Genomic DNA, 25,365 nt, shown 5'->3' with positions numbered 1-25,365 from the left:
TCAGTGAAAACGACTTTTAACGATTCGCCAAAGGGTAGAAAAAAAAAATTAATCTTTTTTCGGTTTTGGCAAAGTGAACATGGATGTTCCAAGGTAATTTGGCTCCGATTCCTTCCAGCTAATGAACCATTCCTTGAAACTCTTGTTGGCCCATTCGACCTCGAGCCACAGACCAAGATTCTTGCTCTTGTTAAAGCACTTGCGAAGCTTTGATTTGCACTTGTCCTTTTTGCCTCGAAGGAGATGGTAGTACGCAAGTAAGTGAAGTCTTCGACCATCAAACACTGGGTGATGGTTAAGAGCATTCTTGAATTTCTTCAGGCACTAGAAATAAGATGATCGTTAGATGCGAAACGAAAAATATGAGACGGTATACCAGGAGTACGAGAGGATTTCGAAAGATCAGTCTTGCTAACATCAACTTCAGCCCTTCTTGACACAGCATGAAGTGTGTTTGAAAAACACACTTGCTTCTTTCAGTTCGTTGTTCATTTTGGAGATTCCCGCATATTTATCTCCAGTATCTTATATATCAAACAAACAATAATCAGTTTATATCCTCGAGACACTTGATATAACAAGCTGAAGCTCTTATTAAAATGGCTTGATGAATCAATGTTTTCCTACTGTTTCCTAAATCCAGCAGCTGGATATTAAGATACCTCGATCGTTCCTGACTACTACAAATGAACAACTCTTGTACCCTGCATCACCTAGTGCTACACCTATAACAAATTCTGGTCTCTAACAAGGACAACTAATGTCATCATAACTAAACGTCGTTAAACAAGGAAACAATTTCAAAGCTTAGGAGTTTTTTGAATGTATGCCTTATGGTATTGGAAAGATTTGGAAGAGATCCTGGGTGAAGTGGGTTCATTGCTGAATTAGCGAGCCTTTTTGTGCCAGCAAATACAAATAAAAAATTTATACTCGTTAACCTAAATACCCATATATATATATATGCTAAGTCTTCTGTTCATTTTTCATAAGGCGGGAAAAGAAAAGCGGATAGAGAAGCGTAGCGCGCGCAGCAGTACAAATAACCAACTGTCCAAGTACTCTGTTCGCACGTTATTTTTACTCTACTTTGTTCAGTTGGATAATAGGATTGGATAAACAGCTATCGTAGAAGAAGGAACGGATCAGCTAAAAGGGATCAAAGCTACTAACCTTTTGCACTTCATCCTCATTTTGTCGGTTTTTACCATCCTCCTGAAGTTTCAGCAACCAAAACTCCACAACCTTAGCATATCCGTGCACTGACATAAATACCTCGAGCTTGGATGGCACTACAGCTAAAACAGATTATGCTTTGTTCAACGATCTTGAATTCTTGTTTTGACCAAGGTTGAAAAGGTAACAACGAAATCGTTCGTTCTCAAATACCTATATTTACACGTACATATTTCGCCTGTTCACAGACTCTCTTTCACCTGTTGAATTATCAGGTAAAATGCGGGCATTGTTTACGTTAGGGAAAGATGAGATTCTATGACAAAATGGAAAAGTCGACCACAATCTTCCGACTGTTGGAAAGATTTTAGATAATAGCCTGTTTCTTTATCTTAGATAAATGCAATGATACATACCAGAAGCAGATGACATTAAAAAATCAGCATTCTTCCAGTCGCGCCGTCGAGCATACCTGCCATAACAGCACGGTAATATAATTGCCTTAAAATCGTATTCAATAAAAAGCCAAAAAGTCGGGCAAGGATTGATTTTATTAGTCCCTCAAAGCTACCGGGACTCAGAGTGCGTTTCAGTCGAAAGCATTTGCTTATAAATATCCTTGATTCTGCCATTGTTGCCATTATCAATCCATTCAACATGATGTTGTTTGGACAACATCTGATCATTGTAACAATACATACCAAAGAGCAAGAGAAACGTTCAGGTAAAACTTCGGCGCTACATCAGAAGAAAAGGCTGGGTCAGTGGACATTTTTGCCGTAAATTGAACGATTTCGTCAAAATCTTCCAGTCGCCAACCTAAAATTTGGATATATAAAAAAAACCTTTTAACCTTCTTAACTTTTAGGAAGCGAATCTTCGATACAAGGCTATCACTCGTATCAATTCATATCAAACAACTATATAGCATTGATAAATTAACCTGCGCGTGTAAGAGTAGGCGGGCTACACTACCAGCTTATTAAAAGTGTGCAACCAGGCGAATTCTTCGACTGAGATAGATATGACTGATGTGACGTCAAACTCAGCGCATACAAACGAACTTAGTTCCGCCTTCGTTTTTGAAAATTACCTCTTTATCACCTTATAACGAATGAAAACTCGAGCCCAAATTTTATAACGGAACAACTTTATTGTTGTTGGTGTTGATGTTTTATTTGTTTGTTTGTTTGTTTGTTTTTGCCTCACCTGCCTCTAGGATCAAATCAAAGCAGCAGCACATGTACAGCGCTCGGCCATGTGAGTCACAGGAATCCAATGCTGCCGCATTAAGCTCCTTTAGAACATCAATGCAGTCAGGAATCCTGAGTAACGAACGGTAAACAAAAAAAAAAAGGAATCAAACTTACCAAACAGTGCATGAAGATGCTCGAGTAAAATTCATTGAATGAAGATATTTCTTGGCCAACAGCACTTCCCGGTGAAGAACATTAGTCTATTCATTTCGGTGATCTCTCTCCATCTTGATTATACTTTTCGGTTTTGCTTATTGTGAAATAATTCTCAATTATGATCTAGCTCAAGAACAACGGTTTTTGTCTCTTGGCTATGTCAATCAAATGCATCGAATATTGCCTTACGCAGAGCGTTTACTCTTAAAAATACTAGAGTTGTGATCCAAAAGTTAATCAGCCAATCATTTGTCAGAAAACGGTATCTGGTTTATAGATAACCGGGGTATGTGTAACAAGAGGTTGTAATATTGAGGTCTCGTTAGAGACTACCTCGCATGACTTTTAGAGCTCATCCCAGATTCTTTCACTTAAAAAAATACAATTTTGCTACTCTCCGGCTGCAGATGGGATACTTATCTAAATTAGCTAGGTTATCTGCAATTCGAAAACTTTCCTTGACTGTTTGCTGATACATGTTTGTATTCTTTGATATAACGATGCACCCTACATGAGAGTAAAGCTCATAAACCCAGACTAGGGTTTCAAACCAAGCCCTTTCGATTCTTAGCTCTCTGCGCTTTGCATGCGAGACACCGCGCGCTCCTCTAGTTCCATGATTTTATCAGAAAAAATGAAACCTTGATTCTCTTACTGATTTATCAAGTTACATGTACTTTAGAATTTCTCACTTTGCTGTGAAAAGGAGACTCTGAGCAAGCAGAGGAATGCAGGTTGTCATCATATGCTGATCATGAACTTGTTTTGCAAGGTCAAAAGCGTGTTTTCCTGCAGCATAATAAATGCGTCACATGAGAATTAGATCATGCAACGGCTTTCAATTTTGCTTTAAAACAAATACCTTTGTAATGCGAATGAAGTGTGAGTGATGGCTCGTTCATATAAGTTGAAAGCAGTTACTGAATATAGTTCAACCAAAACCTGGAAACAAATATCGCCTAATTGAAAATCTGAATTTCCAGCTTCAGCCCATTTTAGGACAGGAAAAGCCATCGTTCCTGCAACTATGATGAAACGATAATGCTTCGGATTATTAGAGGAATATTGATTTACGACCGTAAATAGCCACACGATCGAAGAAATGATAACGGCACCCAGCAAATACAAATCTTTGAGCAGCCGGTAATTGTCTCTAATTCCAAACTAACTTAAACCTTAATTTTTATTTTGATAAAAAATTTTTATGCTTCACTATTTCACGAAAAATTTGTTTCAGCAGAAAAGGTTCCTTTATTAAACGTTTATTCCCTATCATTAACATGCTATTCTCCGAACTGTTTTCTGTACGTCTGCTGGGGTGCTAACAAGGAGAATTTGATTGATAATCAGAAGCTTCTTGAGGTGGTGATCATTCCTTTATTTCGCGACTTTAAAGTGTTATTCAGGGGTGATATTGTGACGAGAAATAAGATGGTAATCACCCTAAGGAGTTAAAAAGGGTCAATAGTAGAATTCACACTTGAACATGCCAAGGCGAAAACTGAAGTATCCTGTACTTAGATCTCTCATGAATAGTGAATATTTTAAGACAGATGGTTACCTTATAAACACAACAAACCTGAGTTTATAGCTATCGACACTCCCCCAATAGCCAGTCTGAAAGCGAGGCTTACACAGTACAGATGAGCCACTGTCATCATATCTTCTGGATCTGAATACAAAGACGGATCTTCGCATCTATAATAACAGAAAACAACAAATAAGGCAGCCTTGTTTATCTGATGTGATTTCCTTGTACACATGTAAGACTAAAGCGGTCTATCTTATTTTTCGCAGTAAAGTACTTTTTCACCCATGACTGGAAATGAACAAATCTATCCAGGGTAGAGCGAATATACATATTTAAAAGCTTGTTAGCCGAGGTATTGACCAGCAAAAAGAGCCTTAAAAAATTAGCTGAATAACTTTGTGGTGCGGCTCCTGATGTGAAATAAAGAGAATACAGATGCAATAAATTTAGCAATTACATATCATACAGCTTCCAATAAAGGCATTGTACCTGTTCTTTCCAATTTTCTCATAGGTTTTTCCCCAGCCTTTCCAGCCAACGAGATGAGAACACTCAACAACTCCTGCATATGCGTTGATAAGCTGTAGAAAGATATTCAGGAGATCCATCATAACGAATGATTGTTGGGTACGCTGACGATTCGTGATTCATCTACATGTGGTAGTGTAGAAGTAAAGCCCTTTTTGATGAGGGTTCCTCGACAGCAGAATGTCGATAATTTCTTGATCTGTTTTATAAATTGATCCTGTCTTTGGGATATTTCTACATTTTCGGGTTTTGTACGTTTTAGCAGGTATAACTGGTCCTTCCCTCTGGCTCTCTCTGGTGGACGGGAAATGGATCAAAAATTCTTTCTGAATACGGCCATCTAGAATTGAATCGAAAAAAAAAACCAAGAAAGGAAATGCAGAACAAATGGGTACATTCTATCCTATTCCTATCCCCCTTAAACACTCGAAACGTTTCCGATATCCCTCAAACAAACCTCGTGAAGGTTCTCTTCAGCCTCCTCAGCGGCGTTCAATTCTTGAAGAGCAGCCATCAGTGACCACTTCTTCAGGTGAAGGGAGTGATACACGTGACTCAGGTGGCTCAGGCATCGAGACTGTTCAATCAATCGAGCTGATTTGTCACTGTGAAAAAAGAAAAAAAAAGGAATATAGATAAGGCAGCTTCGTCTACCAAATTTATACTACATTTTTAACTTTATTTTCTCAGTCATGAGAACTTATTGATTCCATCCAGCAAATTGTAAGAATCTAACGCGCGCACAAACTCACAGACACTAACCCCGCTCCTCCTATGTAGTAGCCGGGCAAAAACACGTGCAAATAATGACGTAATGCTTCCTTCAAAAGCCTCACATAACATCCAAAATCCGTCTTGGGTTGTTTCTTTCCCAGAATGAGCAGCGCCGCTGACAAATGCCTCAGAGCCTCATGAGGTCGATTCATATGAATCAATGCCTGTGAAAAGAACCATATTTAAAACACTGTGAACTGACATCTAATTACGTACCCATCTTGGTCTTGGTAGTGGTAGTTTGAAGAAGTTCAGAACATTACATGGCCACTTAGGGATACGAATTTTATCTTCTCGTGCTGAAAGTATCTCTCACGAGTGAGCGAAGCGAAGATAAAATTCGTATCCTCAAGCAGCCATGTAATATCCTCTATATATTTTATTTCATCGCTTTATTTGTAAAACGTGTGGGAAAATGAAAGGCCCCAAACGCACTCGGTCCTAAACGCCACACGCCCCTATTTTCTTTTCTTCACCTTTGAGAAAATCAAATTACTTGATTTCTCCAAGATGGCGTGTTTCCACCAGAGGCAACCACAATCCTACCATACATAGTATCTCCTACGTATACATTTAATGTTATAGATTTTGTGGTGGTTTGACTTGGCTTCTTGGAGTTGAGTAAAAGGGTACCTCAGTTAATCTGAGAATAGCTGTGTCGGTGAAGTTAACTCTTACCTGACCAATAAGACTTTCCACACGAGCAGTTTCTTCTTCAGCTGCCAGAGGCTCCTCGTCATCCTTTGTCTCTTCAATCAAGGTTTGCACTTCATACAGATAAGATAACGCTTGCATGTTAGAAGAAGTGGCCAATGCTGCCGCCCCAGACTCGGTCAGGTAACGCATTGTTTTTAGCTTGTTTCCAGCCGCTCTCCAGTGATCAACAAGTTGAGGGAAGACCGAAGCAAGCACCTCGGCACATTGACAGTTGCTAAGGTCAATTACAGTCTGTTGTGACTCTGCTGAATCTTCGAAGTCGATATCAACACATTCTTCTTCTCCTTCTTCCTCTTCTATTTGTGGAGTCGAAAATCGCCTTGTTTCAGGCCCTGTACAGAAAAATTAAAATAACTAGTGATTAAAATCTTATCTACGGCAAAATTATTGTAACAAACTACCTCCCCGTACAGAGTGCTAAATCGTATCATTACCTCCTATCATAGTGGAGTTTTTCTTTGAAGAGAATCGTCTCAATTTTTTCTTCCTTGTGACACCTTCATCTTGCTCTCCATCTTCTTTACCAGGGCTTACAAATTTTTTAGCACAGGGAAGTCTTTGCAACCAACTGGTCCTGTGATCATCAACTGCCCGATTAACGACAGCATCGTTGAAAAACCCTGCAGTATTGGCAAATTTACTACCAATACCTTCCGTTTCTCCAGCTTTTTGGTTCACCACTGGAGATTCTTTAAGTTTTTTCGTCTTGAAAGCAAAATAACACAATTGGTTACATTTTTCTCTGAATATTAACGATACTCAATATTTATTAGAAGAATGTCAACGATATCAAAAAGAGTACTTTAAATGCATATTGCGCATTGAAAGTGAACACAAAGTATTTTGAGAGTCTACGCGTACGAATTTCCATAATTATTGATGTACATTCACCCTAACATCACTATACATGTTCTCAAAACTGTTCTCGAAATATTTCTTAAGATGCTGACAAGGAGAATTCGCCTAACAATCCAGAGCTTCTGAAGTTGTTGATCATTTCAATTATTCTCATGACGCTTATGTTTAAGTCAGGGGAGATATTGTAAGGTGAATTAGATGCTTGTCACTCTTACGTGTTAGAGGGTTAAGATACAGCAGACGAACTTACCTTCAAAGCATGTTTTGCCTCAGAGATGTCAGACGATCTTTCATGGGTACGCGAAGAAAACGCTCCTTGACTTTGCACCTTCTCCCTCATCTCTGCTGTCCTCCTACGCTTCGCCATCTTGGAAGAAACTCTTGCTTGTGATCTTCCTGACGAAGCTAAAGGAATTATTATTGATGCTATAAAAATTTCACTGGTAAATTTAATGTTCCGGGTATAAACTTATCTCAGGCTGTTTTTTACAAGAAAAAAAGAAAACGATTAATTGCACCTGGCTTTACGAGAATGTTAATTAATTATTTAATTAACTAGATTATTAATTAAATAGAGAATAATACATGGGCGCGCGTAGATATGGAATTTCTCTTCGAGTGTTTAACTTTATAGCTCACGAGTGAGTGCAGCGAACGAGTGAGATGTCGAGTTGAACACGAGAAGAGAAATTCCATATCTACAAGCAACCATGTATTATTTTGTTTATCATATAACCACAATAGCCCTTAACGGGAATAAAAGCGGACTTCACTCATAAATGAAAATAAATGAATCGACAATCCTCGAATGATAATCGTAGAGTGCGTTAGCGCTGACTCTTAATACAGAAAAATGCGTGGAATCATGATTAAAAAAACAACAATGGTCGTAATTTTCGTTTTACAAAATTCTCATTTATTGAATTTGTCCTTACCGACAGAAGAAGTCTTTCGGGTAAACGGCCATAATCGGCCAGCGGCAAATCTTCCAGTTGTCGATTTTCATTCTCAGCCGAGAGAAATGCTAACACCAAAGCCACTGAATACGCAATTTTCGGTTTTTATTTTAGTGTATTGGTTTTCTTCCCCTTTTAGGAAAGTTTGAACCTCATTGTCTGTCAGCGGATACGGAGTTTTTAGTGTTTTAGCCGCCATAATTCGAGAAAGCTCCGACAAACAACTTGTATTGGGAATCGTGGGGGCTTTGGCGTTCATTCATCAACCTGACCGAGTGGCGCCAAAGGCGAGTGACGTGTAAGCAGCTGATTGGCTATATCAACACACGTGAAAAAATACGATATTTTGCACGTTACGGCTTCTCTCAGGGCCAGAAATCCTTGTATAACACCGCAGTTTATGTGATAATAATTTTTCTCGTACCACTGCTCGTCAATGTTCAATATAATAATAACAAGGGAGGATGAAAAGAAAGAAAGATAAACATAGTAACAATGTGTCACTTACCTTCTGTCATGCGCTTTCCCTGACCCCCTTGCTCCTCCAAAGTATCGGCTTTTTTGGCCACAAATCCTCCTCCGCCACAAGATTTACATTTGTGAGCCTGTGATTCGAGGAACATGGCAGCTCTTTCGTGAAGCTCTTTCTTCTGATCTTCAAGCCAAAGAGAGTACGTTGTCTCTTGCACGTAGGTGTTCACAAATTTCATATACAGGCAATGCTTCTTAGGACCACTTGGGGTCATGAGTCGTGACAAGTTGATCACTTTGGTCATCTCGTCTGCATAACAGCCACAATAGACTGATGCATGGATAGAGCTCGCAACATTGTGGTGATGGTGATGATGGTGATGATGACCATGATGTTGCGCATGCACGGGATCGTTGAAATCGTAGAATCCGTGATGGTTATGGGCATTTTGGTGTTGTAAAGCTAAGCTTGCACACTCTAAAATAGACTCTTGAGCAAGGTTGTACAAAACCAAATCGATGCAGCTTCGAGAAGATCTTGGTAAAATTGCTTGCAGAACGTTTCTATAAAAGTCACAGCCCAAGACGCTGGCACACTTTAAAGTGGCTTGCTCTTGAGGCAACATTCTATCCACTCGAGCAAGCACCATGTCTTTGACGGATTCTGGAACAACTATCTTCGAAATATCAACGCCTGGACTGAGAATGCAAACCTTTTTTGTGTCTAATGGCATTGAATTTTCGGAGGCGCTGACAAAATTAGCTCGCTCCAAATTATATTGAATTTTCTCCTGAATAAAGTCATCTTCAGGGAAATAACGAGACGTTCTGTTTGATTTCAGATCTGATTCAGCTATTTTTGTCTTGATTTCAAACGGATTATTTGCAAAATTGTATTGGAGACTCTTAACAGCGCTTGTCGACCGTCTTCGATCCCTTAAAAAAGAAAACGAGGTGTCCAAGGTATCTTGAAAGCCAGAGCTTAAAGTGTTTGATGCAAATCCTTTGCCTGGAGTGAGACTTCTTCGTCTAGGTTCTGGACTGTTTGCTCCTAACCATCCTCCATCAGTTGCCTTTCCATATAACGGGGTACTGGGACGAGGTAAATAACTCGATGCATTGTTGTGTTTTTGTGAAATAGTGGTCGTGGTAGAGCCACCGAAGGAGAGTAAGTCCAAGCTAGACTCTTTGTTGAGAAAAGCTTGACTCTCGTTGACAACCTGTATAACATTACTCGTCAGCATGTCTTTAATAAGCTGTTCACACCAAGAAGCAATGCCGTGACTCTTCTCACGTAAGATTCCGTCCAGTTCATTAGGAATGTACATGACGTCCATGAACTGACAGGCTAAGTCACTCATGTAAGAGGCTTCCAAGCCACCTAGACAAAGAAAATCAAACAAAATTGAGATAACCTCTCAGGAAGGTTCATTTGTATGTGTTATAAAGTTACAAGATGCTGATTTCATATTTGACACAAGCTAAGAAAATCATGGGTTATAGAAAAGAGAGTTATTTTCCATCCCTTTCGAAAAATCTGGCTTAGAAGAAACTTGAGAAAAGAAGAAATATCGTCAAATAATTCTATTTGTTATATCTGATTGTTCAATCCACGGTAGCACCGCCTGAACCTTAACATGAATGTAACGGTATCGGTTGAAACAGTAACTACACGAACTATTATTTGATATCAACTTTGAAAGTAGGTTAAACATTAGTAGTGATTTTACCAAATGAGTGAGATCATGAGATCACGAGATCATCTACGGACTGTTACGACGAGGGCCTTGTGCCGCAGCTAGGATGTCTCAAATACTTGTGAATCCTTATTATCATTACTTAAATCATCTCTGTAAGTTTATTGCCACCTTTTCTTGTAGTAGAGTTATTTTCGTAAGGTTTTCTCCGGTCCAAGGGACAATTTCTGTGTTACAAAAGTTAATCATCTACCTTTCGTATGAACCGCATGAGCTTGGTCTCAGCCCACGAAACCGGTAAATATATCACTTATTTAAATCTTCAATAGTCAATATCCTGACATTGAAAAAATGAATTATAAACTTACCAAGTTTGACTTTCTTAGTGGTTTCATGTCCAATGAGTCTGATGGCCGCCTCACACGGTGGGTTGGATGATGAGAAAGGCCTGAGTGACAGCACCAATATAGCGTGTGAATCCGCTGATAAATCTTCAATAAAGTCCCAAGATTCCTGATCTATAAACTGAGCGTTGTCCACGGTAAACAGACACGGCTGACTCACTGCAAACTAGAAGAAATAGTAAAAGGGTCAAAATTGGTGGAAGCTGTACGTCCAAGAGTGACAAGTGTACCTGAAAAAGACACATCCCCATTGATATGCCACAGCGACCTGCACATTGAAGAAATAAGGGGTAAAATCCTTATTTCCGCATTTCCTGCGGGTGAGCAAAACACCTTAAAGCATTTGAAATAGATTTTAAAGTTCATCATAGATGTAGGAAAAAACATTATTTTAAGTTCAACGCGATTTCACTCATCAAGTAACACTTGTGTTACTGCATCACAACTTTCGACTACATACCTGATGGACAATTTCAAATAGAAGGGTGTGAAATTGTGTAGTTACTTTATCTGAGTCCATACGAGCGAAGTCAACATTCGGTGGTATCTGAAGGAGAAAATGATAGGATATCCGAGAAAAGTTGCATTTTGAGGCCCCTAGGATAAGGAGAAGGAATTTGAAGCAAAGGTTCAAGACATTTTACTTACGTGTGTGCCAAGTAGGTCATTCAACAGAAACATCTTTTCTCGCAGCTTTTGATCAGTAATGTGCTCCATGAGAGTATTTTCCTTTTCTGAAGCCGTGCGGCAGGCTTCCAGTTCCAATAGGTTCTCAATAAGAGTCTTAACAACGTGATAAGGAGTGTGGGCATGCGCCATGTCAGCCTCGACGTAATCCACCCTAATGATCAATAAAATCAGAACATTTTCATAATTTCATTTGGAGAGTCTCAGGGAGACATGGTAGCCTAAGGTTAGGACACTGGTTGATGGACTGACTTCCCTTGTAACGAGGGAAGACATGGTAGCCTAGGGTTAGGACACCGATTGATGGATTGACTTCCCTTGTAAAGTAGCGATACTCTTACACGAAAATCGAAATAGACTTCTCAGGGGATCTACCACACGATTTATTACACTTCTTTTTCAGATGATGTCCCTTAGAGGGCTCAAAGGTTCTTACTTAAAGTCTTCCTCCTCTGCAATGTCCATAAATGCCTCGAGCAATCTTGTTTTTCCAACTCCTCCTTCACCTTCGATCACCACAACTCTCCTGCTGCCACCTACACGGGTATCGTCACATTTAATGGCATGAAGAAGCGTTTTCATCTCCTCTATCTCTTTGCCTCGTCCTGTATTTTGAAATCATACATCACATCTGTTAGATACAGAGTGACCACAACCAATAGAAAATGACCGAGAAACCCAGAAGCCATCTTTAGTGTCATTTAGAGGCGCGGCAGTCCGGCTTTTCATTGGCAAATTTAGAACGTGTCAAAGATAACGTTTACCGAGGATTGGGTAATCATATTCCTCTTCTTCTTCTTCTCGGCTGTAAAAGCAAACGAAGTGAAATGAGTTTTCATCATCCCATCGACAAAACTGATCCTATCGTCAAGCTTGATAGGAGAGGTCTTTTCACACGCAGCATTTTTAACTCACTCGTGATGACTATTGTATTCTCGGACTGTTCCAGGATCAGCCACACCTTTCAATTTTATGAAAGGCAAGACCACGAAATCCTCTTTCTTCAACTTAGACTTCCCTGATCTGTAAGTGTCGTCATCACACGACAGGGTTCCTGGATAGTTCACCATTAGCCTGGCAGCCATGTTGACTTTACGGCCAATGACTGTTGAAACAATGATGTACAGCTTGAATTTAATTTCATCATTACCAAAATCTTCTTAATCTTTCAAGGTAACAGGAAAACGTAGCAAAAAAAAGACATAGATCTGATTTCATCCAAATGGACGGGTTTCTTTAATCATTTCTTCCGAAGGAAAAACCCTGCATATTTCTCGCAATTAAACCGTAGGTTGAGTCTGTTTTTTGCCGCATAACATCAAAAGTAAACTCGTACTCCCCAATTTAAAACATAAGCTTCCAAATAGGGGACTGCTAACCCTTCCCTGATGTGATGTTAAGGGTTCTGGAGTGCGATAGACTGGATAAGGAGTTCTTAAGGTGAACCTGACATCTGAGAACAAACTATCTTAAAGCAATGCCTCTGTTCACCCAGAAAAACCGAGAAACGGTTCAGCTTCTGTATCGGGCACTTGATCAGTTAATGTTGACGTTAAGTATAGTACTCATGTCGTAACGCGAAAATAAACAAAAACTCCTCCTCAGTTCTGTAAACCCAGGCACTTATGAGACTTTCTCTGTCAATTGCAAGAGAACAATTTTATAGAAGCGAAAAAAACCATATGATTCAAGTATAGCAAACCTGTATACTCGTGTCTGTCTCTGTGACCAATCACACCACAGAACGCACGTCCTGTAGTTACACCGATGGACTCGTTACTGAAAGACAATGTCAGCCAACAGGTTGATGAAACTCAGAACTTTCTGTTTGTCCCACGCTCGTGTCCAGGCGAATTATCTATCTCTGTTTTATTGCCGAGCGCTAAATTTACTATCTTTCCTAGTCTATTTACACGCATGCAGGATCCGTGTGTATGCAGTATCCCTGTCAAATGTTAAACTAGTAATGGCCTGAATAGAACACTGTGGAGTCTCTGTAGCTCAATGGTACAGCATCGGGGATCTTAGGTACGTTTACTTAAGAGAACTCAGATCTTTTTTGTACTACGCTCGTCGAAAGACGAAAACATTATTCAACGCTGCACTATCTAACACCATTTATATCATTTAAAATAGCGATAATCTCGTAATGTTTCTTTGTGGATTGACCACTTCAACCTGATTACTTACGTGATATCCATAATCTGGTGAAGACTGTCCATTATTCTGTGTCCAGCTTTGAGGGCCCTCGTTGGGTCATCCTCGTGCTTATCACCGGGCAGACCAAATATCACGATAAATGTACAGCCCTGCAAAATATAATAGCATTCTCACTGCATCAGAATTATGATCGGTATTGTCGGTCAGCTACCGAGTGCCTCCCGTCCTTCCCTTAAGTTTCCTGCCATCCATCAGCTTATTGGTATCTAAGAAACTGTATTTTCACCTACGTCTGTTGTCAAGAAATTATACTCTCTAACTGTTTTCAAATACAGAGAACACATAAAAGATTAGTTCCAGAAGAAGCAATAGACTTTGGGTAAAAGAAGAATGTAAATCACTAATTAAACATCTTGAACACTTTAAGATGAAGATGATCCAGCGGCAGTCCATAGAATTTACAAACACGTAAGATGTACAGACGACTACTGGCTTTCGATATAATATTATCAAAATGTAAGTCCCAGTTACACGGATCAGATTGAAAAGTTACACCCAACAACTTCAGACATGGTTTACGCTCTATAGAAACCAGAGGAGCAGGTAAGGCCTTAGTGGATTTGCCTCTAAGAAGCATCTCCCACGTTTTCGTATGCAACTAAACTTCAAGAAAACGTGGGAGATGCTTCTTAGAGGCAAATCCACTAAGGCCTTACCTGCTCCTCTGGTTTCTATAGAGCGTAAACCATGTCTGAAGTTGTTGGGTGTAACTTTTCAATCTGATCCGTGTAACTGGGACTTACATTTTGATAATATTATATCGAAAGCCAGTAGTCGTCTGTACATCTTACGTGTTTGTAAATTCTATGGACTGCCGCTGGATCATCTTCATCTTCTCTTTATCAGTCTTATTCTACCTATATTTACATATGCTGTAGAAGTATGGGGCTGCGGGTATTATCATAAGTATCTGAGTCGCATAGACAGGCTGTTCAAGAGAGCTTTTAAGCTTGGCTACTGTAAAGAGCTTTTTTCGATTGAAAATATTATTATTCTAAAAGATAAGAAGTTGTGGGCCAAGATCACCGACAGCGATTTTCCAACAGCTTTAGATGACCTTTTGCCACCAGAGCGAACAATGGATACGCTACGTAAGAGGCGCCATAATTATATTCTCCCGCTTGTCAGAACTGAACGTTTCAAAAGGACCTTTATTAATAGATGTTTGTTCTCTTATTAGTTATTCAGTTAGTAATTTAGTTAGTTTATTAGTTTTATACTTGCTGATTTCATATCATTGTAACTAAACACGTTTGTTGTTTAGAGTGCTTAATAAAGACTTATTATTATTATTATTATTATTATTTAACCTTAATTTTTCGATATGCGAAGCATGCGAAATTGCACGAACAAACCAAACAATCGACAATCTGTTTTGAGTTGGAACTGCCATCGAAAACAGCCATTGGGTTCAGTCAGGTGCACCTCGATCCCATATCGATTTCGTATCTTAAGACAAATGATTAATTACACGTCTATACAGTCACGACGAAAAACTAACGAAGCTACTAAAGCACTCCATACCTTGTCGAAAGAGAAGACTTTGTTGAGATTGCCTGCCACACAAAAAATTCAAAGGAAGGAGCTAAGACAACGAATACGTTTAACAAACTTCTCTAACTTTTAATCTCCTCAGCAAGTGATAATGTTTTTAAAAATAATTAATGTTTGATGAATATTGATATTATCACGATTATATATTCACCTCTAAGTCTCCTTGCGCATTCATGAATGACCTCAAACGCCCTCTGAAGGGCCCACGAATGAGAATTTCCTTTTATGGGCAGGTCCATATTTATGAATAGCACTGAGACCTGCCGCATTTCGGATAACCATTCTAGATCCTGTCCATGATCAATCTGTAGTGAAATGAAAAGGTGAGATACAGCGCTCTCCTTCGTTTCTTAGAGCCAGCGTATTCATTCAGTAAAGACATATTTGTGTCACGGGAGAACTTGCATGACACTTAGAAGTCTCCTTTTCGTTTTTTATGCAGGATTCTCACATGAAATAAGAGAAACATTGATCTTTAAGAAATAACATACAGTTTCAGAGGCCATAAGTCTCACATTTCTTGGGGCAGTTTTTTTTCTCAAATGCTCCACAGTCATACGTACCCTCCACGAACTTACGTTATAAGTTTTTTACCAAGAAGAATATACATGAAGTAAGTATTACCCTTGATAGCACAGTTTTGGGCACATAGGCTCGGAGATCTTCAATATCCTGATCATTAAGCTTGCTGTAAATGTAAGTTCGATGATCTGAAAACAAATGTCAGCGTAATTAATGCAACGCTTGGCTAACCAAAACATGATCTGGTCTCTTAGTTACTTTTCAGGCCATGTTGTTATACGATCGGATTGAAACCTTTATGATACACATGAAAGTTAAGATAGAAAAGCGAAAAATAACCTCCAAAACAAAACGTTTGTAGCATTAAGCGTAATTTTTTTCATCCAAAACCCTGTTTAAATGGCAAGCAACAAACACAATCAAATTCACAGGATTTTATTATGCTAAGAAACTGGAGCCTCCTATGAATGAAATTACATCTACGTTCAATGTTTTGACCCTAGAGTATTGACTGCTACCCCTGCCCCCCCCCCCCCCCTTCCAGTAGCTGCCATTGAGTGAAGGTTATCTTTGGTTAATTTGGAGTCCTAAGCCTAAGCGTAGGTCGCTGTAAAAAGCCATGTTAAGATGGGTTCTCGAACCAAGTTGATTAAAAGCTGTTCGATTTCACGTGTGCACAGCTTTTATAGCTATACATTCTCTAAATTCTCTAACAGAATGAAGTCTACTACGCTGGGCCTGACTTACCGGGATCATGACAGCTATCGCTTTTCAAAAGATTTCCAGTGGTTTTACAGATCTGTTCTTTCTGTTCGGACTGTCCCTTTTTCCGGTATATTCTGGGAAGCTTCATTTGTGGATAGTATCGTGATAGCAGTGTGCCAACATGAGGTGCAAATATTCTTTTAGCCACAGATGGCGTTGAAGTGAGCACAGCTCCTGTGGACAGCACGCCAGACATCAATGCTAGTTGAACACCGGTTGGGTGTACTGTGGACACTGTTGCGGATTCTTCTTCAACTCTCGCTCCCGCTACCTACAATATTTACACAAGAAAAGATTTCCAAAGATTTCTGAAAGACTTCATCTACCGAAATAACATTTATTATTTCTTAAGCTTTCCATTGCGCACACAACTCACCCTGTAGTACATTCCGTTGTCTATCGTTTCAAACAAAAACAAAGACTGATCACAATTCGAAAAAGCCAAACGTGACAATATTATCGACCCAGGCTCTGCCCACTTCTCCGCCGCATTTACATCCGAAACCGCTGACCCGGAGAGATCGAAGTGCTTGCTTTCCGTAACTCCGACGTGCGTGATTTGCATTTTGCCAACAGACAGAGCGATTTTAACCCGAAGAAGGACGCCAACATCTGTCATGTAGTTGTCGCATTCTTCTTGAATGGCTATACTGCAGATAATAGCTTTGTTGATTAACAGAGTCAGATCGTCTGAGTTTCCTCCGTACTCTGCTTTCCACAAGGCAAGCAGTGCATCCCCTATAGATAACAACAAACATAATATCATACAGGTAATTTCGAAATCATCTTCAAACCTGGACATACCAATATCCAGGATTATTTCGGCATTGCGAAATTCACAGTCTTACCACCCAACAACCTCCATCAACATCTGGATTGTCTGGATTGTAGAAAAGGAAATTTTCAGTTTTAGGCGTCCTCTCTTTGAGTTGCGCTCTTTTTTACCAACGCAAAAGGCATATTCCATGATAATTATAGTATCAAAGTTCTTTTACACATTTTTCATTGTTTTATGTTATGTACATTTAAAATTCAAATGCGCATCAGTAACGTCAGTCGATATGGGGACGTGTGCTGACCAATATAGATTCTGATGAGTTTTAGGGGGTTGTAAACTTAAGGCAAGTGTTTATACACTGCATTCCTGTTGATGGACCGGTAGAGATGTGACATCGTAGTGATGGATTTGCTCGTCTTTGTTGGTATCGGAGAGATGATAAAATTTAACACAAAGCTTGCTTTCGCGTGATTGTTTGCATGTTTCTTTGTTAATTCCATATGTACCAAAGGTGCCGCCTTTAAGTGTTGTCTTGAAGATTATAACATTAGGCCCAAACTATCAATCCCCTGATGGCAATTACTTCCAAGTTTCCTTTTGAGAGAAGTTGACCAAACTTACCTGCAAATTTCAAGACGTCGCCGCCATGTTTAAGAATATCTGTGGATGGTAAAGATCGACTTAAGTACCATTAATAATACAATGGAGGGAGGTGTTTCTTGTGAAATGTGGTTCAAACTGTTCATTGCCTATGCAGTAACTAACCTTCGATTATTTTCCCCAGATAAGTATTGAGTGTGAAGGTGAGTTTGTCTGTGCCACAGGACTCAGCCTCAGATGCCTTCAGACTGTATGTTTCGCAGAGTGAGGTAAATCCTATAAACAAAGAAGAAAGTGGCGAATTTTTTAAGTCTGATAGGTCCTTTTTAAACACCAAATGCTTCATGACTCGAATCAAATTTCCAGTAAATTGAGTACATGAAAAGCTCGGCGTTAAGTTCTGTTATAACTAGGTGCTGTTTGGGAAGGAGTGAAGACCGGACTCAAGAGAGCGGGAAAGTTAGATTAGTTTCCTTATAAAAAGTTGACGAACTTCTATTTCGATTTCATTGGGAACCGCTCTTGTGTTCCCCCAACCGGATTGAATAGGAATTTTGACTTCAGAACCGCTTTGGAAAGGTTTTTATTTGGACGTTGGAGTTATCACGTTCAGAACTTAAGGCTTTAATCATTACAAAGAAATACTCCTGCAACCGCTGAAAATTTGAGCAGTATTTTTTCAGCACTCGATCCTGATCAAGATACGAAAACATTGAATTAAGGGGATTCTGAAGAGCATTAAAGAATTTTTATGCTTGAGTTGATATTTTTTGAGTGTAATAAACAAAAGCCATCTGTCAAAGCTCTTCTGTCTTTTTTAACAAACATACGAATCAATCCAAAGTATATGTATTTTTCTAGAAGCGTAATTATTGATTTCATTTTCCACTAATTAATGTAAGTCGTGCACTGAGAATCAAGTCAAAATCAATTTCACTCACCTGATATATCAGCAAACATACACACGCCCACCATGTGTTTTACACGCGGCATTGCCTTCTTATGATCACAGTTGATCACTATATCCGGGACATGCGTGAGGAGCTGACGTAATGCACTGGAGTCGCCAGATTCCTGTGTATTACCCCATTGACCTGAAAATATTTCTTTGGTTCATGCAATTTCGAAACTTTGGGCACCAGGGACTTAATAAAAAAGTACGTATAAACTCAGCGTAGATAATGAATATTTTGTGGATTTTACTTTGACGGATTGCACCTGATCCGCAAACTCCTTCTCTAATCTCGCGAAAAAATTAACTCAAAATGCTTTTTGAAAAAACTCCAGGGGAGCAGGTTTAGTTTTTTTGTCTAATAAACATCGAAAAAAAGAGACTTTCTTTAACAAGTGCAGGAAGCCGACATGATATACATGTAAACGATAAAAGTTGCGCGCGCGGTGCTTGTAAACGTTGAAAAACCTACCGATTTGTGGCTGTTACTTTCTTTATTTTGTTTTTAACTTATTAAACGATCAACGGAGACAATGTTATATCCAAACAGAGAGCAAAGCAACAGCTTGGTCTTTACAAGCATCAAATTAACCAAGATATCGGGTGTTTTCAAAATTTTCCCTCGAAAACGTCGCAGACAAAATTTGAATATGCAAAGTCATTCGTTATCCTTAAACGCAACGCAAATGGCAAAAAGAAAAATTCATCTCACTCTCGGCTTGGAATCTAACCTGATTTCTTGTCCAGAGTCACTGCTTGTAACTCCTCGCCGCTCATTTTTTAGTGTATATTGATTTCATTTTTCCTTCCTAAACCAGCATATGATCTACATGACAGTTATGTTGAGCTACTTTGACTCTCGCTTGCGTCATAATAGAGAGATTATTTAGCAAGAGGACGGGAACGTCATTTCAGAACGGGAAAGCGCGCGGATAATCTGGACACGACTCTATTTCGACTTCCGGTGTTAGCGTTGCCGCTCTCCCCATCAAGTTCAGGCCGTCATTTCGCTGGTTTTCTCGTCGTGATCAAAACGCCTAGGATTTGCGTTAATTGTGCACTTATGCTCGCTCGAAATGTCAGTTCTTAAACTCTTTACGGCCGTGGCAAATTTACATTTTCAACTCAATTGATAACGCTAAACTACCTTGTAACCGAATTCAGTTCTCAAGAATTTTCGTTACTGAATACAAACATAAAAACGATCATGCAAGTTATTTCATTTTTTCCAAAGAATTCCATTATATCGTGATCGCCACTGAATGGAATAAAATCTTTCATACGTGTAAAAAAAACTAGGCGTCCCTTGAAATTGTCTATTGTTAAAAATAGTTATTAAATCTTTAAAAATCTAGTATATTCAAATTTCTTATACCTCACAACTTCAAAAGTATAAAAAACGACTCAATTAAAGAAATTTACAGAACAGAGGCGCAGCTAAAAAATTACGCATAGGCGAACTCCTCTAATTCGACACACTGAAACAGCTAAAAAGTAGGATTCTGTAAGAGAAAAGCTGTAGTTAGTTTGACCACAGATGACAAAGTCAAAGTTGACGCTCGACTTATCGCCGATGCGATTCACATGCAGTAATTAGGGACCCTCCTTTAGTCTCTTTAGTCTCTACTCTTTAGTCTTTAGTAAGAACATTTGACTTAATTGTTTGTAGAGCAAATTGTATCAAGCCCAACTGTCCTTGTAACTGTCCTTGTGCGTCTCTCAAATGCCTCTCCATCTCGTGCAGTTTTCTATTGGAGTTTTCTTCTAGTTCTTCTTTCTCCTGTAACTGTCCTTGTGCGTCCTTGAGATCATTCTCCATATCACGCATCAATATTTTGCAATTAAGTAATTCTACTTCTTTCTCTTGTAACTGTCCTTGTGCGTCTCTCAAATGCCTCTCTATCTCGTGCAATTGTCTTTTGGAGTTTTCTTCTAGTTCTTCCTTCTCTTGTAACTGTGCTTGCGTGTCTTTTAATTGCTTTTCTATCTCAAGCAGTTGAATTTTCTGGTTATATAACTGTTATTTTTTTCTTGTAACTCTCCTGGTGCGTCTTTCATATGCCTCTCTACCTCGTGCAGTTGTCTTTTGGACTTTATTTCTTGTCCTACGCTCTCGTGTAATTGCGCGTGCTCTCCTATCTCGCACAATTTTCTTCGTGAGCTTTCCTCTTGTTTTTCTTTTTCCCTCGGCAGTTTAACATCTTCCAATTCTTTCTTTTGCAGCTGTGCTTGGGAATGAATCCCGCACTGGTTCATTTCCGTCAGTTGTTTATGTCTTTCTTGCATTTGATCCTCCTCCCTCGTTAACGGTTTCTGCGAATTTACGGTTTCTTTCTTTCCCTCTCGCTAGTGATTGTTTGTCCTTGTCGAAGTACAGTTCATCCATTTCTATCTCTTCTGAGTCAACAGGGCCATTTTTCTGGTCACGAGAGAGTTTCTGTTCATCTTGTAAAAAACCTAAATGTGAGCAAGGAGATACTATTTTAGTGTTGCTACTGATGCAACCACCTAACGACTCCAATACAAAAGACTGGAAAGACACGATGTCCATACCATCGCAGAAAAAGCCAACCAACAACTTTTTACGAAAACGCCAAACTTTCCCGCGCGAGATTTCCGCTTTAATCCCGCACGGAAAAGTTGGGCGAAAGTTCGTAACTTTTTGAAAATGTCGGCGAAGGAGTCGCAAAAAGCAGCAGAAGACAGTCAAAACAAAGAAAGCAAAAAGTACTCCCTTTGGGGTTATTTAACTACAAACACTGTTGGCTTTCTTTTTCGGTTGTCGATGTTAAACAAGTCACTCTTGATTGTTATTAGAGCGAATTCTTTTCGTCATATAAAAAATCTTTAATTGACCAAACTTGTTCAGTTAAGGTCGCTAGATATTAGCGTCGTCCTTTTTTCGCGTTTTTGTCCATAAAATGCAAAACAAGAACTCGGCCAGTATCCATCTTGACCTCACATTTGGTCAATAATACATTTGTATTTTGTGTGGCCGTGGTTTCCATCTGATTCTCTTGAGGCTAAGATTGATACTGTCCATCTGTCATATGATATTTTCGACTTCATAAAAAAGACAATATTAAATGGCCAGGCGGAGATTCCTCTCCGACCGTAGAAACGCATTTCACGAATGAACGACGCGAACGGATAGAATATTTTTTTTAAACGCGAGAAGAGAAATTTCATATCTCCAAGTGGCCATGTTACATTCTACTTCCTATATAAACAACAATGTTTTACTAAATTATTTAACTTTAATATTTTTTTAAAAAGTAGAACAATGTGTCACTAAAGTAGAATTTGTCCCAGCTAAATAATGGAAAAAGTGCACGGCCTGTAAAGCGTGAACGAAATACAAATTCCGTTTCTGTTCTAGTGCAATAAAGGGCTTCAATCCTAAAATAATGGCCTCAAGAAATTTTTATTTTGGAAAACGCAAGCTATAAGTTAACCATAGCAACAGTGATCTTTTTACGTGGAAAGGTATCACGTGTTCCGGCGAAAGCTCACTTGGTATTTCATTCGTTTTTTTATAATAATTTATCATTCACAGCGACAGAGAGGGTGGAAATAACTTATCTGTAATATTTTGTAAAAATATTTGGCCTTTCAGTCATGTTGGATTTTAACAATGGAAAAATAAGCATGTGAACATCTAAAAACGCCTGAACCAATCGAGAGCTGGAACAATCGAAAGCCTTCCCTCTCTGCTGGTTGCTCTTTGACTAGGTCATCCACGTAGCCAATGGTTGATTGCCTAACTTTCGGTCAACTATCTGCTCACGATGAGGTTCAACATGTCTTTTTATAACCAACTGCGGGCGCCATAGCAGATGAACTACAAAATTCCATCATGACAAACTCACCCCTAAATGAAAATGAACTCACCTGATTTCTCTTTCTGAGACTTCTCCTCAAAATTAAATTCTTCTATTTCGGTTACTATAGGAACAACAACTGCACTCCTCACAACAGTTTCGCTACCAGTTTTTACATCCTTGGTGGGAACAAAAGATAATTTGATGATAAGAATCACTATAAGTATTAATAATGATATTGATAGTACCAATAATAACTGTAACAGTTTCTTTATTCATCGTGCTGATAATACATATCAGATGCTAATAATGCACATGCATCCAAGTTTAAAAGTCAATAATTTAAATAAAATTTGAAATTCCATCATCTGTATAGCTAAATTGCACCAAACAAAGACGCCTGGAGGCATAAACGTAAGACGCACCGGCAGTTATCTAATAATGACTCCTCAAAGTGCAGGAATAAAATCGAACGATAAAGATCGAAAAAAAGTCAACAGCAAGGATATTATAATTATTATCTTTATCATCATCATTATTACCATTATTCCAATTTGCAGTTAATTTACCTTAATGAACTGAGCTTCTTTGAATAGAAAAGTTATACATGCAAATTCAAATTTTGTCATGTTTACTGTACAAAATGAATTTTTTGGATTAAGTTTTTAGAGTTGATAGATCTTCCCTTCGACAAAAGTACTCTTTGATATAAGGAGAAGGATAAAAAGTAGAATTTAATTAAATGTTATCATCATTTTGTGGACAAAACAATTCTCAGAACTTAAAACTTTCTTACATCTCTGGTAACGACGTTCATAGCACCCACTGCTCTTCTCTCTGACAGGATCCTTCGAGCCACGTCACTCTCGCAGCATTCCAGTGGTGTTTGACCCTTGCTGTTTACGAGCTTTGTATCTGCACCGATATCGAGCAATATCTCCATAATTTCTTTCATAGTCTCTACCTGTTCACCCCCTGGCATAAAAGTCACAGCCAAATGAAGAGGAGTATCTCCTTCAAAGTTTACGGCATTCACATTGCACCCTGCATGTAAAAGTAGCTTCGCGGTTTTAATGCAGGGAGACTTGTACACGATTCCCACAGTTTTTGCATCAAATGCTGCGGCTAGATGCAGTAATGTATTTCCATCGCGGTTACGAATGTCTAAACGCAGAATTCTTTGAACATAGTCGATCATTTCCTTTATTTCATTCTCATTATCCTCTAAAACTTCAAATTTGGCGCAAATAATCAGAAGATTTAGAAAACAGTAAAGCATTTTTTCTTTTTCCTCATCTTCTTGCCCCTCTTGCAATTTCCCAGTCTCTAGTTTTTCTGTCAGTTTTTCGAATGCTGCCACAATGTGTTTTCCATTTGAGCACCGAAGTTCCGTTACTATAAATAGCCATAATAACATTTGAAGATCGTGCGTAATAGGTTCACCACAGTTCATGGCTATTTCCATCGCTCGTTTACATAGACCAATACAAGGTTTGTAATGCTCAGAGTCAGCCAGAACAATCCCATAAGATCTGATATCGTCCAGAAGTGCTGCAGATTCAATTCCAAGGACTCTCTCCTTGATCATGAGACCCTCCATGTGGATAGCATGATTATCATCTTTTAACAGGGAAAGTTCCTCAAGAGTTTGACTCTCTGTTCTATTTTCATAATCTTCCACAGGTTTTGTGTTCTTTTTTAGCAATGGACATGACGGGTCCTGATACCTCTCTTCCATTGCACGCCTCATACAACTGAATGCTTCTTCGATGTCATAAGAATCAGGATCATTTGCAATAGAGGAACCAAGAAGTTCGAGAGCGTCAATTTTTTGTTCCTTAGTACATTCGGGTCGGTTGATATAATACTCGACCATTTCATATTTGCTTTCATTACTGGCTGCTAGTAGTGGGGTCAAACGTTTCTTATTTTGCCTCTCTTCTACTCCAAGAGAAAGAAGCCTACCGACAACTTCGGTGCGACCTTTCTCTGCAGCATAGTGAAGACACGTGTCTCCATCCTTGTCTTGCAAATGGTGATTTGCGCCATGTTCGATTAGATAGGAAGCAACATCCATGTGACCATTGTAACATGTTATCATCAAAGGAGTACTCTCAAATTCATCTCTTGCATTTACATCAGCTCCGTTCTTGGCTAAACAACTCACAATATCAAGACGTCCATCGTACGCAGCAGCCCGCAAAGGAGTCGAATTCGTTGCATTTCTGCCATTAACGTCTGCATTGTGATCGATTAACAGTTTCACAACATCTAGATGACCAGTAGCAGCAGCGGCCCACAAAGGAGAGCAACCTTCGAAAACTTCGTCAGTGTTGGCTTTCACAGTTCCTCGTGCTTCGATATCTGCTTTGAAACTCAAAAGAATCTTTACAGAGTCTAAGTTTCCATTGCGAGAAGCAATTATGAGAGGAGTTGCATTCTCGTCGCCATCTTTGGTCTTGGAATCGAGCGCAGTTTTCCTTTCTTCAGTGTTGAGCCGCTTTAAAAGATTAGTTAGATCAGAAGAACCATCACGAGCAGCTTCATAAACGTTTTGTATCGTGGATTGCTTATTACCCATTTTTTTGGGAAAAAACAAACACCAGAACTTCCTGACCTCGCGACCTCTCCTAGACAAGCATTTGTAAACTCAACCGTCACGCTAACGTATTTACTGATCAGAAAGACTGAAGCCGATGCTTTATTCCATTACTTTTGAAAAAGGTGTAGTTGTTACCTCACCCGAGTAAAGGACCTGAACACGGATTATTTTCGTAATCGTTTATGTATATTAAGAAAAACAGTGATGGTACGCTGTTTATCTCAATATGCATGATCACTAATGAATTTCGCAACCGTATTATGCTAAATCTCCACAAGTTGTCAATCACTCATCCTTTCTGAGAAAACAGGAAGTCTGAAGCGAATTTTCTATTTCGAGG

At 39.1% G+C, this 25,365-nt stretch overlaps 2 protein-coding genes across 2 annotated transcripts; both read right to left on the bottom strand.

Annotated features, from left to right (window-relative positions):
* Positions 1-48: 48 nt before the first annotated feature.
* Positions 49-20,858, bottom strand: LOC131782184 (adenylate cyclase type 10-like). Its single transcript, XM_066169539.1, has 33 exons — positions 20,673-20,858; positions 20,458-20,589; positions 18,592-18,724; positions 17,816-17,926; positions 17,672-17,710; positions 16,645-17,010; positions 16,255-16,539; positions 15,610-15,695; positions 15,137-15,290; positions 14,956-14,987; positions 13,402-13,520; positions 12,914-12,990; positions 12,127-12,316; positions 11,976-12,016; positions 11,648-11,816; positions 11,173-11,365; positions 10,985-11,071; positions 10,489-10,690; positions 9,400-9,804; positions 8,461-9,267; positions 7,247-7,401; positions 6,573-6,843; positions 6,100-6,470; positions 5,410-5,585; positions 5,105-5,252; positions 4,609-4,700; positions 4,168-4,286; positions 3,281-3,377; positions 2,386-2,501; positions 1,878-1,995; positions 1,593-1,648; positions 1,174-1,298; positions 49-324 (listed from the first exon to the last, which is right to left on the bottom strand). Exons 1-33 carry the CDS (start codon positions 20,856-20,858, stop codon positions 49-51), a joined length of 5,934 nt encoding a protein of 1,977 aa, XP_066025636.1.
* Positions 20,614-25,010, bottom strand: LOC131782249 (protein fem-1 homolog B-like). Its single transcript, XM_059098972.2, has 3 exons — positions 23,220-25,010; positions 22,494-22,602; positions 20,614-21,059 (listed from the first exon to the last, which is right to left on the bottom strand). The coding sequence occupies exons 1-3, from the start codon at positions 25,002-25,004 to the stop codon at positions 20,872-20,874; spliced, it is 2,082 nt and encodes a 693-aa protein (XP_058954955.2). The 5' UTR covers positions 25,005-25,010; the 3' UTR covers positions 20,614-20,871.
* Positions 25,011-25,365: the final 355 nt, after the last annotated feature.

Source organism: Pocillopora verrucosa, chromosome 7 (assembly GCF_036669915.1).
Source record: "Pocillopora verrucosa isolate sample1 chromosome 7, ASM3666991v2, whole genome shotgun sequence".
Classification (NCBI taxonomy): Eukaryota; Metazoa; Cnidaria; class Anthozoa; order Scleractinia; family Pocilloporidae; genus Pocillopora; species Pocillopora verrucosa.
The sequence above is the reverse complement of the archived record's forward strand: the minus strand, read 5'-3'. Positions and strand labels throughout refer to the sequence as shown.